Here is a 12,420-nt window from a genome sequence, read left to right as displayed (position 1 = left end):
TCACAGATACATAAAGTTGCTAATCCCCAGGCTCAGAAGCTTGTGTTCGAACTCATAGTAGGGTCACTGAGCACCCTATGCCCGAGGTAAGCAAACAGCAGAGCTTGTGTGTCTGTTGCACGCAGTGATGGCAGACATTGCCTGGAACTGTCCAAGACTTCGTCACATGCTGTTAAGAAAAAAAAAAAAAAAAAAAGCTGTTTTAGGTGTTGTATCATGTTTCTTGTTGGCACAGAGCTGCGCTTAATTGTACTGACTGATCATAATTCTCTTGTGCCTTGAATATGTTAAGTCTTGCTGGTTTGTTTGGTTTTTTTCCTTATCTGCGAGTGTGACCCACTGACTGAGTCAGGTTTCCCCTGTCAGTCTTTGTACAACAAAGCTGGAGTAATCAATGTCAGGCTTATGCCTCTGGTTTTGGAGAAGAGACACGTTACTTTACAAACTGGACGTACATTGATTCAGGATTGCTTTCTATCCAAACTGATCAATAAGGATTTCAAATATACTTCAATTTGATGGAATTCTTTGACATAGATTCACTGGAAGCACAAAACTAGCTTCCTTTGCCCTGTTTTACAGCAGCTGGTAAATTCTGGAGTTTCTGAGGGCTGCAGGAGGCTTCCTGTACATGTGCACTGTTGGGGAGGAGGGGCTGTTGCCATCCTTCCTATGCACCTATTCAATATATCGGTGGCAAGACAGACATACCTGGTGACTTCCATGTTAGACCTGTGTGGGATCCATAGTCAGATACTCCCACAAACCAACTCAAGTACGCTCAGTTGGGGTTGCTGATGAAATTCTTTTGTTGTGCACATACGTAGACCTTTGAACTGTGGCAACACAAACACCGTTTCTGCAGTGGGCAGTCTCTCATCTGGCTGATGTTATCTGGGTGTTGCCCACAGGCATTTCGTCCACTACAGCTACGGAAGCATGTATATTAATGAAGGATTTCCTAATTCTCAACACTTTCCATATTAGAATAATGATGGTGACATTGCTATAGAAGGCAATACTTTGCATATTTCTTGTTGATGTAAAGGAAGTAATTTATTTCTGTGCAGTTTGCCAAAAACCAGAATACACGGATGTCTCAGTACCGAGGAGAACAACAGTGTGAACAAATTACAAATTAGTAAGAGCAAACAAAACCAGATCCATCATACCTGTAGGATTTTCATGCTCAGCTTTCATCCCGAAGAAGTGAACTCAATTATGATCTTCTCGCGTTCCTTCTGCTAGGTGAATTGCTCTCAGGGAAAGAACGACCAGCTGGACTGCCGCTACTTCGGTGAGCTCCTTGCTGAACTGAACCGCAAGACCAGTGACTTGTACAGTTGTTTACTGCAGCATGTGGAAAAGATAGGAGGAAGGTATTGACATTGTATCTGTTCTGTCATTTGGGAATCCCAGAAATCCTAGCACTGGCAGTGGGAGGACAGTAGTGTTTGCAAGTTGGGATGTTCCACCTCCCCCCCGCTCCGACAACTAGAATTCACTGTGTATTTTACACATTCATCTAATTTGCTGAGTAACTGATGGCATAAAAATGCCGTAAGCCAAGTAATTTATTGAATGTGAAGCTTTTTCAAATTGTTCAGACTAATACACAGTAAGAATTATGTATCCCACGCCTGTTTGCACACAGAGCAAACAAGTACACAGCATGCTCTGACATTTATTGAACGACACCATTCTGTTGTTATGTCCTGAAGAAACAACCCAAATGTCCAAGTTGCCATTTCCATTGTTCTGTCACATTGTTATTCTATGTTGTGGATTAAAAGATGGCCACCATCAGGTATAAAGCTTGGTATCTACATGCAAATTTGTTAAGCATGTATTCTGCAGTGTCCTACAGATTGTCTTTGAAAAGGAATGCAGAATCACAGCAGCCAGTAACCTGAGCCTTCCCAGTGTTCTTACCCTTCCCTCACCATCGCTGTGACTTCATCCTTCCCCCCCCCTCGCTCCCAGTCTCGTTTGGTGCTTTCCAGGTTCACTGACATTAGAAAAGTGGTCCCACAGCAGGGGAAAAGGGGAATTTAAGCATCACAACCTGACACTGCAAGGTAAACACTGCAGCACGTCAATACACTGCAGCGTAGTTCTGGGTAAACCATTACCCAGCCAATTAAGAATGTAATTGGGTTGAGCAAACAGATTGGGATAAGTGCTCAAAGAGACGGAGATAGTTAGCCTGCGTTAACTGTACTGCTATTAGTATTCCACTCTCCTATCTTTACATGGAATCATATTTAAAAAATCGTGTTGCCTGGCACCTTAAAAGGAAGGTAACAGCTCTTAATCTAATAAAGAACCTTCCTTGCTCCATCTTTCAAAGATAATCTTTTTATAGTTGCGAACGTGGGCATGAATTCTTAACATTCTCAACAAAGTTTCTGTTAACCGGTCCCTTGGATTTTGTCTGTTTTACAGAAACCACGACATCGAATTTACATGTCAGGTAAGCATCAGGCATGCTCTCAGCAAGCTGTTCTGTGACGTGTAGTGCTAGTAACAGTGGTGTGGATCTTCAAGAAAATTAAGCCAAGCCAGTTTAAGTGAAGGATGCTGGCCTTAGTTAATGATTCCTGCTTGTTAAAAACATTTAGAGCCTGAAAGCTACTGCTAGGCATGTATTTGCAAATGTGATAATATTGAAAGGAAACATTGATAATTTGCATTATTCCAGTATGAGAGTCAAATTTGTGAAGTCTTTCCTGTTGTGCCAATAGTGGTTTCATTGTAAAACAAACGTAGGCAGCTGCATGTACTTTCGCTCTGCCTTTCTTGCAAAGGATCTTTCACTCTTGCCAGTAAAGCTGCTGTTCAGCAACATTTGCTGCTGCCACGCGCTGCAGGAAGTGCAGAATCCTGCCCCTCTCAGAAAGGAGAGGGACGCAAGCTGACAGAACAGACTTCCTACGTCTACAGAAAGCTCACTTTTGTGATTTGGGCCATGACAGAATCGTCAGCACCTCTGTTATTTTACAGGCATCGTGTATACGGCAGAAGTATTTGTCTAGGATTGAATTGCGTGAAGCAATGCCACAGGCTCCCTGGCAGTACCTCCTGTGACGCACTGGTCATCCTTAGTTTATTGAGTCTGTTCTTTGTTTAGAAACATGAGATTTGCTCATATCATAAACTGCAGGGAGTTCTGTTTTAGCGTCAGCTGGTATTTTCTTGAGAGAGGATTGTTTTGAATACTGCTTTTAAAATAAATGTTGAACTCAAGGATTTGAATACATGCTTCATGTATCACTTCATCTCAGTTTTTATATGCCACACATATATGAGGCTTTGGAAACTTTCTGGATACACTTTGATCTGTTTTCATTCTTGCCTTGTACTAGACATGTTTTTCATAGCAGACCCGTGTAATTAATGAAGAAACCACATTACGATCTACCAGGCAAAATTCTTAATCAAGATGTCTCCGCTTTCCTTCCTTTGCTTAGTCTGAAGATATTGAAGATCTAATTCCCAAAGGACTGTCTGAGGCAACAAAGCAGCAGATTCGTTATCTCCTCCAGGTATGTGAGCGGGCTGGAGGGGATGTGTGGCAGCCTCTCCTAACTTGAAACAGTGGAAGGTGGCTTACACGCACCAGGGGGGTTTGTACGTAACATAACTTGACTCTCTTCTGCTTATTCCGTTTTTTCTGGTATAAAAGGGTACGGAATCATTCAGGTGGCTCCAGGTGACGTGTTGTGGCAGTTGGTTCCACAGACTACTTGTGTATTTTGAACTGAGCTTTACTGGTGCTTTCTTGCAGTTTCACTGGAAACCATCTTGGCTTTTGATCAGTTATAGGAGGACGCAGACCCTTCATTGTATATTAATGCTTTACTTTAAAAGCTAAAGGCAAACAGTAAGTCCTTTACTGAACACTGAGTTGGTTATCGATTGCCAACTACATATAATGCTTGTAACTGAGTCTCACCTTTTACAAACATTCTGGTTAAAAGCCTCTAACGTTAGCACTAAGTTCTGAAGCGTGTTTGCGCCGTTATGTTAACAAAACATAACCATTTCTGATTTGGTTCCGTTTATAGAGGCTCTTGTGTTTCTTCTGTCTTGCTCTTTAGCTACCTAACGATCTCAACCTGCTTTTTCCAGCCACAGGGGTTTGGCTGTAAGGAAATCAGACACGAATACAAGGTTCTGGTAACTGTTGGTCATTTTGTTGCTTCCCAGCACTGTAAGAGTCTGCAGTGTGTTTTTTAGAGAAACGCTTGACCTCTTTGTGAAGTGTTTTGAAGATGGCCGATTGGAATTGGCCCCTGCCTTTGGTAAAACATAAAAACCAGTGCTGCAGCATGAATCCCACTGTCGACTCCAGAACCATCTGACATGTAGGTTATGTTACAACAGGATCCAAAACAGCCTGTGTTGCTCAGCAGGCCCGTCTGGATCTGGTCTCCTGGAGGTTGGGTGAGGTGATCCTACCCAGCAGTTGTGGCTTCGCATCACTTCCTGGTAAAAGCCACATTTCAGGGAAGTTGTGAATGAGCAACCTGGTCTGACTCCACAGCTTTAAGCAGGAAGGCTGGATGAGGTGACCTCCCAAGCCCCTTCCAACCCAAATTATTCTGAGTCTTCTACAATGGGACAGACACTGACACCAAAATACTTCATGACCTTGTGTTAGAGCCCTGTCCCAGGAAGCTCTTCAGCTTCCCTCTGTGAAAGAGCTGAATCACCTGTTTTCTGTAAGTCCAGCTCGTTTTACAGTCTCACAGCTATGCTTAAAAAGAAACGCAGCTAATATGTCTTTTGGGGAACTGGATTTTGTCAGTGTACACACAGAGCACACGCGCAGACTACAGCCCCCTCAGGCCGCTCGGACAGTTGTGTGGTGCGTTCTTACATCCAAGAAGGCCTCTGAGCTAGCTGTCAAACTGCTCAGGCAAAGACTGGCCAGGGTATGCCCAGGGGCTCCAGTCTAAAAGCATGGAAAATTTCACTGTGGAAGGACATGGCACTTCCGGAATTTAGCAACCTCTAGCACTAAGTGATTGCTAAGTGGGGATGTACTTAGTATTTTTGTAGTCTAAATTCACCCAGTTTGACTTTGTTCCTTTTAATCTAATCTTACACTAGATTTCACAATAAAGCCAACACAACTGTAAGTCAAAACTTGAATTCCACTTTAATTTAAAAAACCCCAAACAAACAGGTGAGATGATACAGTAGAAATGTTATTTTTGAAGCCTCGGTCAGGTAACAGCACCAGTGGGGATAAAAAATACAAGGGCTATTCATCATATTGACAGAGATCGCAATGGCTTTCTTCAGTTTGAATGGTCAACAAAATTAAGAGAAAGTATCAGAGGAAGAGAGACGGGAAGATTTAATTTTTGTCCAGATAGTAAAAATACATCATCTTTTGCATAGAATATTCAGCCCTTCTGGATGAGTCAAAGAGGCGAGGAATTATTTTGTGAGTTGTGTTCTTTCAAAATCAGTGTTTCTTCTGTCATATATTAGAAATGTGTCATGAAATGCAATAATCTGTGCTTTAACATGAAGCAATACACAGCTGTTAACGTGCACTAAAAGAAAAAAGAGAACGGTGTTAGGCTATTGTGCACTACTGACTTTTTCATCCAGTAGACACTGTTAATCTTTGGATCTTTCCTTTTAAAGGCCAGAGTTGGTTGTATGGCTTTTTTTTTAATTTAAAATTTTAAAAATTTTTTAATTAAATTCTCTTGCCCTTGGGCTGAAAGCGGGCTTTGCCAGATCTCAAAGATGATGACTCATTCCTCTGTGGCTTCTCAGGTAGGGTACTTATTTCTTTAAATCGGTGTAAGTCACAAAGCTCTGGACACTCAAAAAATGATCATGCAGTATTAACACATTTTTCCTTTTATTGGTGTACAAAGGCAGTTCTTTACTCTCCTGTTCCTTCCATTTTAAAAATGTTATCCTAGGTTACCAGGCAGCCATTAAAAAGCCGTGTGATGGGCAGAACCAACTGCATGAACACGTGTATCTTTGTCGAACCTGTGGGCACCGCAAAGAACGCCATGCGGTAGTTCTAACAGAAGTTACTTTCAGCTGCGTGGCAGCTCGCTGGGCCTTGCCCAGCGCACTGTAAACAAAGCGCACTAATTAAGCCGAAGTAGCCATTTTCCTTTTTTCCCTTCCTAGATGAGAGTGACGTCAGATAAATCTTTGAGACTTGTGCTTTCCACTTTCAAAAATTTACGTGAAGAACTTTGCCATTTGCAGGATGACTTGGGGGTAAGCCATGTTTTGTTCACGTCCCATGACCTCATCCACTTGTTTCTAGCTGTCAGCAGGGTCTGTTATGATGAAATTTAAATCATGGAGTCCAGGTGCTTCGATAGAAGTGGCTGGTTTATTAAAGGACTTGCAAGGCTCACACAGTAGGTGAGGGTAGATTTCCTTCTAGCAGTGGTCTTCAAGTGTTCAATTGAAGCCTAAAATAACCCCAAATACTTGCAAAGGCAGGAGAGACCCTGCTGAGTGAAATTTGATTATACAAGGCATACAGCTAGGTGTAAATGTACGGAACTGTGTTTTTTCTTTTAACGTGGACAAGACGCGCACACAGCCGCCTACTTAGTAGGGCTGTTCCAGGAATCGGGAGGCCTTGGTTCCATTCACCCAGACAAAGCTGTCGTTCCTGGGGAAGCCGTTGTCAGCTGGTGCTTTAACAAGGGCAGCGGTGCTCCGGGGCAGGGCAGCCCCGCTTGGGAGCGGGGGCTCCGCCGCTGCCGGTAACTGTTGTCAGGAAAGCAGGATCATTCCCCACGCCAGCCCCGGTACTTGGCGCCACTGGAAACATCGCAGCATTCTCTTGAAAAGCGCGAAGTTTAGGGAGGGGAGAGGGAGTTTTAACTGTCATCTTTATGCTAGAACAAGGAGTCTGTGCGGTGAAGTGGCCTTTGTTCTGTTTTTTTATTGTTGGCTTCTGTTTAATAACTACAAATTACTCTTTCTGGGACAGACTGACAGAGCAGCATCCAGGATCCCAGTGCATACCGCACAACACAAAGCCACAGGCTCTACAGCAATGGGCACCTGTGTGCTATGTAGTTAAAAAAGACATAGTTTCAAGACAATGGAGTATTTTCTCAGTTCTAAAACATCACAATTACTCAGTATGTTGCACTTTGAATATGGGAAAAATTGCAGCTATTGACTGTAAACACTTTTGTCTTACAGAAGTTAGAAACTGACTGTGTCTTACTTAAGAAGGATTTGGCTTTTAAAGATTCTCAAGTAAAAGAATATGAAACTATGTTGACTTCTCTGAGAGAGAATAATCGTCAGCAGCAGGTAAATCTAAAAATGTATTTTCAGTGTAATTACAGTCAGCCAAAAACTAGCCTGTATGCTGACTTTTGAGTATTCTGAGTAACTGCCGCCTGGGATACGTTTGTGCATGCGAGTGACCCTGTCACGTCCTTACGGACCACCACGCATTCATTCCACTTCTGTGCTTTCCAGCAAGGACTCAGAGAGAGTACTGCAAAATGTCGCTCTCTGGAAGAACAGCTCCTCTCCCTTCGGCTCACCGAGGGAGAAAAGGACTGTCAGCTGAAGGAACTGGAGTACTGCAAGCGTACCTTGGAGCAAGAGATCCAGAGCCTCAGGCTGCAGGTTAACAGGCTCCCTTCTTCTGGGTTCAGCAGCTGTTACTCACAGATACAGCTGCAGTAACGCATGAAAATTAATGATGAAAAGTCCCTTTTAAAATAAAAAATCATTTCATTTTCTGTAGGCCTGCTCTAATCCAACACTACAGACCACCACAGATGAACTCTCCAGCCGTTACGTAGAGATGATCAATAACTTGAGAGAGGATAAAGATCGCGAGATCCGCAGCCTTAGGGTAAGTTGATGAACTTTGCTCGTGTGTATTCGTCGCCTTGTACGACGGCAGGTAAATAGCTGCTTTTGTAATTAAGGAAGAGGAAGGATCTACCATATGTACCTTTTAGATATATTTTGGTTCTGCAGTTACAGTATCCTTAGATGCTAATGCTGACTCAGAAACCCTCGTGGTAGAACATAAAACTGTGATTTAAAAAAACCACAATAGAAATTAGGGATTACCCAGATTAGCAGCCTTTCCTAAAGGGCTATTTGGTGTGTCCGGATAAAGTAAGAAACTAGCCAAAAGCCACCCAACACAACATAAAGTCCCAGCCAAAACTACAAACAGGAAATACCTCTCATTTACAGCACTGTAGTAATATTTTACACCCTGGAAATGAATTCAACTTCAGTGTTGTATGAGCTTTATTGAGTTCTGAACATGTTACATGGGACTGAATTCTACCAGCATCAATTAACACTTTCTGAATTTACTGTGCAGCTCAACATTCGTACTTGAAAATCGTCGGGTTTTGTGCATGTCCATGTATGCATCTACGTCCATAGCAGTTTTTGCGTTACACTAATTCAAATCTTACTGTTTGTAATTTCATTAAAAAAATACATCCGGAGTCCCCGGTACGTACTGCGGGGTCACCTGCACGGAGCCCCAAAGAGCTAAATATTCTTTAACCTGTGTTTTACAGTCTCAGTTATGCCAATTCCAGCAAGATATATCAAAGAGAGAAGGAAGTAACAGTGACTTGCAAATAAGGTTACATGAACTGATGTCGATGCTGGAGGAGAAAGATGCTCTTATTAAACAGCAGCAAGAGGTAAAATAGTACAATTTATTGCTCTTCTAAGGATTTTTCTGTTTAAGCCTCTACGTACTGTGAAGGTGGAAACTTCCTAGGAAGTCACTTGTACTCTCCTGGTTCAGGAGTCAGCGTTAGGGTTTTTAACTGAATGCTATTCCTCTGCCAGCCTCTGGAAGGACACTTTGCTCTTTGAGAGGAATTTCTGGAAGTATTTTGTTGTTACTTTAGTGAACTACTGCTTCAGAAAACATTATTTCATTTGAATTTTTACTTTTGGTTTTCTCAGGACCTCTTCAGATTGAAGCATGAGAAATTATCAGGCAGTCAGTCCCCTGGTGTAACAGCTATCATCACAAAGAAGTAACGTAGTTATTCACCTTTCTTAAAAATACATCCTCTTGATTTTCCCTTGTATAGTCTCTATTAACCAAGTTCTTGCCTTCTGGAAATGTCTTAACACTACCTGCTCAACTTCGAGGGGAGAAAGTCGAGAGAGGTTTTTCTATCTGGGGAGGACTGACTCCTAAGCACTGTAATAGCAATGGAGGGGTGGCCAGCATGGGCAAGTGACATTGAAATGACTGTATGAGCTTTCTAGTTACTAGTGAAACTGTCTGGGGATTACTGACTGGCAGGACTGTGTGGCAAGAGCAGTTAGTGATGTGGACACGGGTCCGCAGAGTTCAGCTCACAGGTTCGCACCTCTCTTTAATACAGGTACAGGAATCAGTACCCTATTCTGGGTCTCCTGTCCGATGACTACAAGGCTACATCACCTGTCAATAAATCACAAACCATTGTAATTGAGAGGACCGGGGAGATATGGAAACACGTAAGTTCACCTAGAGATCGACTACACAGGCTCTGAAATTCCTAAAAGCGTTCAATTTAACTTCAGAGGCAGTAATAGCCAAAACTGATATCTGAGAGGAAGCCAGAGTGTTAATTGAACTTGGCTGCAAAAAGCAAAGTGACTGATTAAAGTCAAGGAATTGTACTGTCTGTTGCGAGGAGGCAGTAATTGTTGGGTGGAGGATAAACAAAACAGCCTTTCATTATTCTCTGACACACAAGTACCTTGAAAAAAAGAAGAGGCGTTGCTCGAACGCCAGCCTCTGCCCCCCCGCACATGGCAGTCTTCCGGGCATCGCTGTACAGGGGAGTTAGGTTGGTAGGAACAGTTTCCGTGCTGTGCTCTCAGGAGACGGAGCGTTTTGGGTGGGCAGTATTCCTCTGAATCACCACTATTAATGCCAAACTAGTACTACAACATACTGAGCACCCCGTCCCTGAAACTTCCATTGAGCCAGGGCAGTGACTAACCCCGGAAACGCAGAAGAGAGGTGATTTTCAAGGTGTGATTCAAAGTCAAAATAGAAAATAGGACTGGAGAAGCTATTTATGTTACAGGGCACAAGGTAACGTTGCCAAGTCTGAACACAAGCTACAGGCGTGAGAAAGACCAGCATGGCCAGTCCACAGCCGTGTGTTCGGGGCAACGGAGTCTGAGGGCACTGGCTGCAGGCAGAGGGTGGCAGAGCCACACACTTGCAATGCAAGTGTCACCAGAGTAGCTTTGTGGGGGGGACAGTGCCAGGAAAAGGAGCAGCCTGGGTAGACAAAGGGTAAAGCAATGGCATGTTCTAAAAGGATACGTTACCTGGAGTAGGATTAAGAAAACAAAAGGTAGAGGTCACTGGCAAGCAGCAGCGGTTCGTTACTGATCTCAGCCTCATCCAGTTCCATGGCAGCCTAGTGAAATGTCAAGGAATTTAAACAGTAATAAAGAAATTAGACAAAGAAAGCCCAACCCCCCTCCCTTCTAGCTTACTTGGAAAGTCAGTCATGCTCTCCATTATAAAAAAACAGAAGAGATCAGTATCATGAAATAATGAGAACTGTTTGCATTTTAAGTCTCCCAAGCTCTCCCTCAATCATTAGTGCAAGTTTCAGCTGAAACAAAATAACTTTGCTGCAAGATAACCTTGGTAGGTGTGAAAGGTGCCAGTTTCACCTTTACGTCAAGCTCCCAAGTACGGTTTCTGTGTCCATGTACCATCAGCCAGATCTTTATATCTGCCCTCATGACTGGATAGTGACGCTGACAGCCCTTCATGCTCAGGCCTTTGGGATACTCGCATGAAAGTACCTAAATGTTCCTTTTAACGCTGATCCTAGTTATAGTAGAGAAAACGCTCAGGGTAGAAGTTTTGTAATACCTACTATTTAGGTAGCTGGTAACGTCCTGCTCTTAGGAAAACCAAGTACAAAAAAAAGCCACTGTCCTTGGTTTGTCTTCACTGGAGATGCGAATCACGCCAGTGCTGACAGCTGCCCCTTGCTGAGCAAAGGCATTTACAGCTTTGTGATATGGCTTTGACCAGCCGCTGCGAGCGCCGACGCGCTGAGCGTCTGTGAAGGAGCAGAGGCTCACTGGCCACCTGAGACACTTCACAAGTCAGGCTGGTAGAGAAAACAAATATATAATTAAGCAAGGCATGCTTTATAGACCAGTTTGGTTTTATACACAGAAATAAGTTTGTGTGTTTTTCTTCTAACAAGCTCCTTGTTTCTTTCAGGAGTGAAAGAAATCCCTAAGCCACTAGAGCTGCTCAAAGGAGTTCACCACGACTAAAACTGCTTTACTTTCTGCTATTTTGCATCAGAAAAAGGTTCAGTCTGATAGTGAGAAAGGCTGGGAACACACTAAGGACATGGAAGCACAAAGATAATGGAAAACTGTCTCATCCTCACTGTGAAGAACTCGGTTACCTGTGTTCACGGTCTGCCACTAACATCTGCGTACAAACGTTACTTGTACTGCTCACGCGCTCACGTCTCGCTCAGAGGAGAGCGGCAGGCCATGCTTCCGTGGGCTTCTGGTTTCCGCCAGGCCTGAAGCAACCTAAGGGACAAAGGAAGACGTGTGAAACCTTTTTCTCTTTGTACTGTTAGCCCTATTCTTCTGTCCACTCACGCTGAGAACGATACCAAGTTAAGCCCCAGGCACACGGCGCGGCTGGTTTCAGTGCAGACCGATTCACAGATGGACGTTTTACCTCCTGCTGCCCATTGATGGTGAAGTGAACCCCAGAAACAACTTCAAAAATACCTCACTGAGAAAAGCTTACCTTGCACCTGCCTATGCCGGGAAGGTAAAACACGAAGGGAAATTACTTCACTTTCTCCGGATACACGACTCCTCAAACTTGGCTACTGAACAGGCAACCGCCAGTTACCTGGTTCAGTAAAATGACGCTCATTTTAAAGAATGTTGTTGACCTCAGAGTTGATGTATTGTCAGGTGAACCTCTATAAGCCCCCAAACCAGCCGTAAGTATGTATTTGCTGTGCTTGAAAATGTCAACATCTTGGTATATTTTTATATAGAAAAACTTCGTATGAAACTAGATCATAGACTAAATTTCACCATCAGACCAACCTTCCACTTTCAATTTTTGCTCCCCGTAGGACCACAGAACTTCTAAGTGATTTGGTATTAACCATTAAGTGGTTGTCTAAGCAACACAGTGCAGGGAATGATAGGGGAAATGTTTAACTATGCGGTCAGAAGGCACTAGCTCGCTATCCCGGGTTCTTGCTTCGCTTTGTTTCTGCAGGCACGTATTTCTATTCACAAATAATATATATCATCAACAATGTTTAATGGTGAAAGAACGCTATAGCCTATGTGTAACTACGAAATAAATCTAAGTGTAACTTTCTGAATGATGTC

At 43.2% G+C, this 12,420-nt stretch overlaps 2 protein-coding genes across 17 annotated transcripts in view; one reads left to right on the top strand and one right to left on the bottom strand.

Annotated features, from left to right (window-relative positions):
- The window catches only part of POF1B (POF1B actin binding protein), a 21,550-nt gene extending 9,130 nt beyond the window's left edge, over positions 1–12,420 (top strand). For both annotated transcript variants that reach the window (XM_075106650.1, XM_075106649.1), the window contains exons 5-15: positions 1,249–1,379; positions 2,446–2,473; positions 3,471–3,545; positions 6,169–6,261; positions 7,210–7,323; positions 7,495–7,647; positions 7,769–7,879; positions 8,571–8,699; positions 8,971–9,044; positions 9,402–9,516; positions 11,264–12,420. In XM_075106650.1, coding sequence (XP_074962751.1) covers positions 1,249–1,379; positions 2,446–2,473; positions 3,471–3,545; positions 6,169–6,261; positions 7,210–7,323; positions 7,495–7,647; positions 7,769–7,879; positions 8,571–8,699; positions 8,971–9,044; positions 9,402–9,516; positions 11,264–11,269 — 1,029 coding nt within the window. In that variant the 3' untranslated portion in view covers positions 11,270–12,420. The remainder of the gene's footprint in view (positions 1–1,248; positions 1,380–2,445; positions 2,474–3,470; positions 3,546–6,168; positions 6,262–7,209; positions 7,324–7,494; positions 7,648–7,768; positions 7,880–8,570; positions 8,700–8,970; positions 9,045–9,401; positions 9,517–11,263) is intronic.
- Positions 5,140–12,420, bottom strand: part of ZNF711 (zinc finger protein 711) — a 60,320-nt gene continuing 53,039 nt past the window's right edge. For 13 of the 15 annotated variants that reach the window (XM_075106641.1, XM_075106642.1, XM_075106643.1 and 10 more), the window contains 2 exons: positions 11,457–11,589; positions 5,140–10,436 (listed from right to left, as the gene is read on the bottom strand). The gene's annotated coding sequence lies outside the window, so the exon portion shown is untranslated. The remainder of the gene's footprint in view (positions 10,437–11,456; positions 11,590–12,420) is intronic. The other 2 variants (XM_075106637.1, XM_075106635.1) reach the window with 2 other exon arrangements.

The sequence above is a fragment of the Phalacrocorax aristotelis genome, chromosome 11, assembly GCF_949628215.1.
Source record: "Phalacrocorax aristotelis chromosome 11, bGulAri2.1, whole genome shotgun sequence".
In the NCBI taxonomy this organism is placed as follows: domain Eukaryota; kingdom Metazoa; phylum Chordata; class Aves; order Suliformes; family Phalacrocoracidae; genus Phalacrocorax; species Phalacrocorax aristotelis.
The sequence above is the reverse complement of the archived record's forward strand: the minus strand, read 5'-3'. Positions and strand labels throughout refer to the sequence as shown.